Source organism: Carettochelys insculpta, chromosome 14 (genome assembly GCF_033958435.1).
Source record: "Carettochelys insculpta isolate YL-2023 chromosome 14, ASM3395843v1, whole genome shotgun sequence".
Lineage (NCBI taxonomy): Eukaryota > Metazoa > Chordata > Testudines > Carettochelyidae > Carettochelys > Carettochelys insculpta.
The window spans coordinates 5,346,882-5,350,577 of NC_134150.1; the positions used below are offsets into that span (position 1 = coordinate 5,346,882).

General features: G+C 48.1%; 1 protein-coding gene across 1 annotated transcript; it reads right to left on the reverse strand.

The window, feature by feature from the left end:
* Positions 1–540: 540 nt before the first annotated feature.
* On the reverse strand, positions 541–3,696 carry LOC142020563 (metallothionein B-like). The gene is made up of 3 exons (XM_075008531.1): positions 3,291–3,696; positions 1,721–1,786; positions 541–778 (listed from the first exon to the last, which is right to left on the reverse strand). Exons 1-3 carry the CDS (start codon positions 3,319–3,321, stop codon positions 684–686), a joined length of 192 nt encoding a protein of 63 aa, XP_074864632.1. The 5' UTR covers positions 3,322–3,696; the 3' UTR covers positions 541–683.

Below are 3,696 nucleotides of genomic sequence, written 5' to 3' on the forward strand. Positions count from 1 at the left end.
CTAGCTAGTTATAAACACTTTTGGAAGTGGCAGTATAGCTAAGCCTTGAGTGGATCCCATATATGTATTAGAAAGTCAGAATGAAGGTATGTTTATGGCAGCTTATAATCCACTCTTCTAGACTCTCAGTCCTTGACTCACATCTGAATTTGGCACCATGAATTGATGAAAGCAACTTGCAGAACTAGAGCCTGTATTCTAGACAGAATGCTTCTGAAGGCGCTTCCCCTTGCTACCAAGAGGGGAGGGGAGGGGAGAAAAAAAAAACAAAACAAAAAAAAAACCCATGAACAAAACCCCCACCTCACAGCCAACACCAGAGAAATATTGTGTTTGAATACATTTCTTTTTGCTTGAAGCTCTGCTGGCAAAAGCCGAGCCAAGCCTTTGATGCAGCTCATGCGTGAAGCTTTAGTCTCCAGGCTATTGTTAATGTTCCCATGAGATGTGGAGCTAACACCCTGTACAAGAACTAAAATCTGAAGAGGGTTTAGTCTTTCAAGCTGGAAACCACAGAATCAAACAAACATGTTGAATAAGTCAGGCATTTCTTCTCTCCAATCAGAGCTTTTATTGTCATTCAATCTGAAACCGACATTTCTATGAAAGGTACAGGAGAGCCACTGCTATATCATTTTTCCTTTCATACAGTGTATTTACAAGGGAACAGAGAATAGCCAATTTTAGGGACAACAGCTGCATTTATTGGATGCCGGCTCTTTGCAGACACAGCCCTTGGCGCAATTATTGCATCCAGCTGGGCAACAGGAGCAACAGCCTGAAAAGACAAAAAAGTCAAGACAAATTAGTGGAGATCTACCAGAGACAAAAAGCAACCAACCATCCTTCTGTATGAGTTTCCAGAAGCTCAACATGAATGGGATAAGGAGCAACACCATGCCCTGAATTAGACCTTGTGAAATATTAACACATCTCACAGTTGTACTGTTAATAACTATCCCCCATAAAGCTGTCACACAAAAAGCCAAGATAGGAAGATACTAGCTGATTGACCACCTTAGTCTAGGTCAGAATCACTGTTCCTGCCAATTTTTTTATCCCATCCATGGGCAAAATAAATGTTGGTATGTGCACCAAGGTATGTGCAGGTGTACCCCACCAATAGATACATGCTGGCAGCTGTGGGTGCTCTGCTAATAAGTTGGGCAGCACATGAATTTCTCCTAGGAAGCTACTCAAGCACTCAGCTTGCAGGAAACGCTGGTCAGAATTCTTTGTCTGACAGCAGTTCGACAAATATTCTCAGTGCATAAAAAAAACGAAACAACTGGTTTATGGTGGAAAGACTGGAAGTTTTTACAAGTTGTATTTATGAAGATCAGTCCTGCTGCCCAGACACCCAGAACATCTTGGAAAGGACATTCATTCTACCTTACAGGCCCACACCTCAATAGTGGGTGTCCTTTTATCATGCCCTACTTCAGATGCCTTACTTCAGCAAAGCACGCTGATCTTTTAGCATATGCTTTTAAAAAAAAAAACAAAAAAAACAAACAAAAAAAAAAAAACACAAACACACACACCAATCTCCAGTCAGCAAAGCATTTATAACCTGATCCAAGATCCTACTCGACCACATGTAGGACTCACGTTCCCTTTGATGGGAATTAGTTTGAATATCTTCTTCTCAGTCTTAGCAAGGCTGGCCACAGAGGAGTTGCACGCAACACTAAAAAAAGGGCAGGAGGGAAATACTTACTCTTCTTGCAAGACTTGCAGCTGCAATTTTTGCATTTGCAGGAGCCACTGCAGGTACAGGCACCACCTTGAAGGCAGATGGGGGGCAGGGGGAAGGAGGAAAATGAATATTATAACTGAAGTAAATATAACAGTCCACATCAAAGAGGAGAATTTTAATCACCAGCATTTAAAAAAAGAAAAGCAAATACATTCCATCTCTGTCAGTTGCTTTCACTTGCTCTACTAAGTGTAAGTTACTTCCAGGTTATCCCTTAGTTTGAATATTTTCTGCTGCTCCAATCTTACAAAATTCACTGCAGAATCTTTATCATGCTCCATGCCTATGTATGGTCAAGTTGCTTTCCAGGTGTGCAGATCAGTTTAAAAGGATATTTACAAGCCAGTTTGCAACGCTCAGGTAAAAAGCAAGTGACATTTAAGTTAGGGAGTTTGATTTCAAGGAAGCTTAGGGTTGGTCATCTCATCTAATCTTCTGCTTAATGCAGGACTAACACCAACTAAATCATCCCTACCAGGGCTTTGTCAAGCCTCACATTAAAAGCCTCCAAGGATGGAGATTCCACTACCTCCCCAGGTAACCCACTGCAGTGCTTCACAACCCTCCTAGAAAAATAGTTTCTCCCCCCACTGAAGCTTGAGACCCCTGCTTCTCTTTCTGCCAGAGGGTTGGGGAAGGCTCACTCACTGACTGCTTTGAGCATTAGCCTACTAAGCCCACAGTTGGGAGTTCAATCCTTGAGAAGGCCATGTAGGGACTGGGGCAAAATAAATGTCAGGGATGGTCCTTGGTCCTACCAAGAGGGCAAGGGACTGGACTAGATGACCTCCCCAGGTCCCTTCCAATTCTAGGAGCTGTGTATCTCCCATTATCGTCATCATCCCCCCAACACTGAGTATGGCTCAGCTTCAGCCTATTTAGAGCCCCCATCAGGTAGGTGAAGGCTGCTCCCAAATCCCTCCCTCCTCTTCTGCAGGCTACACAGTAGCACTATTCTGAACTAATTTATTCCAAAATGCCTCTTTCAAAGAAGTACGACCTGGTACAGGCTATGTCTACCCAGCAGCAATCCTTCAGAAAAACCTCTTCCCAAAGATCTCTTTGAAAAAAAAAAAAAAAAAAGTTTAAGAAGAGCACATTCTCACACCAAAAAAAGCATATAAAAATCTGCTTTTTCCAAGAAAGAGGGGCCCCACAGCCCCCACTCTTTTAAAAGGGCAGGCTGGGGAATCAAGAAGTCCAGTGCTACCAGGCCTGCTATTCCGGGCGGGGGGGGGGGGGGGGAAAGAGCCCCTGGAGTTTTTGGAAAGAGACGCTGGGAGCAAGGAGGGGTGCAGGAAAAAGGTGCCACGTTCTTCCAGTCTGAGATGGAAGGAACGCTTTTCGCCTGCAGCTGCTCCGCTGGCTATTGCGGAAGACCTTCCTAGTGTAGATGCAGCAGAGGTGTACCTGGACCGGAACCACACACCCGCTATCGCTATTCTACTGGGCGCCCGTTAGACGCGGCTGCCGCCAGTGACTCCCAAAGAAGCTGGCCCGGGAGACGCAGCCCCGGGGAAGAGTCACTCACCGGCAGCGCAGGGGCAGTCCTGGGGATCCATGGCTCGCGGGGCTCCTCGGGCAGTTGCTCACTGCGGCGGGCTCGGGGGCGAAGCGCACGTTTGCTCCCGAGCTGCGCCGCTGCCCCCTATTTATCCCGGCGGCCCAGGCGAAGGCGCGAGCGCAAAACCCCGCCCTGCACACGGCCTGAGCAGCTCAGGGCCTGGTGGGGGGGGGCGGTGCGAGCTCCGCTCAGCGCAGAGCCGCGTGCAAACCGCCCGTCCCGAGTGCGGCGCGCGGTGTGCAAAGCCCCGCCGGGTGCCCGCCGCCTCGCACGCCCCGGGGGTCGTGTGCAAAGCCCGCGCCCCACCGCACGGCCCCGGGCGCCGTGTGGAAAGGCCGCGCTCCGGCGTGCCGTGGGCGCGCTGCTCCCGCAC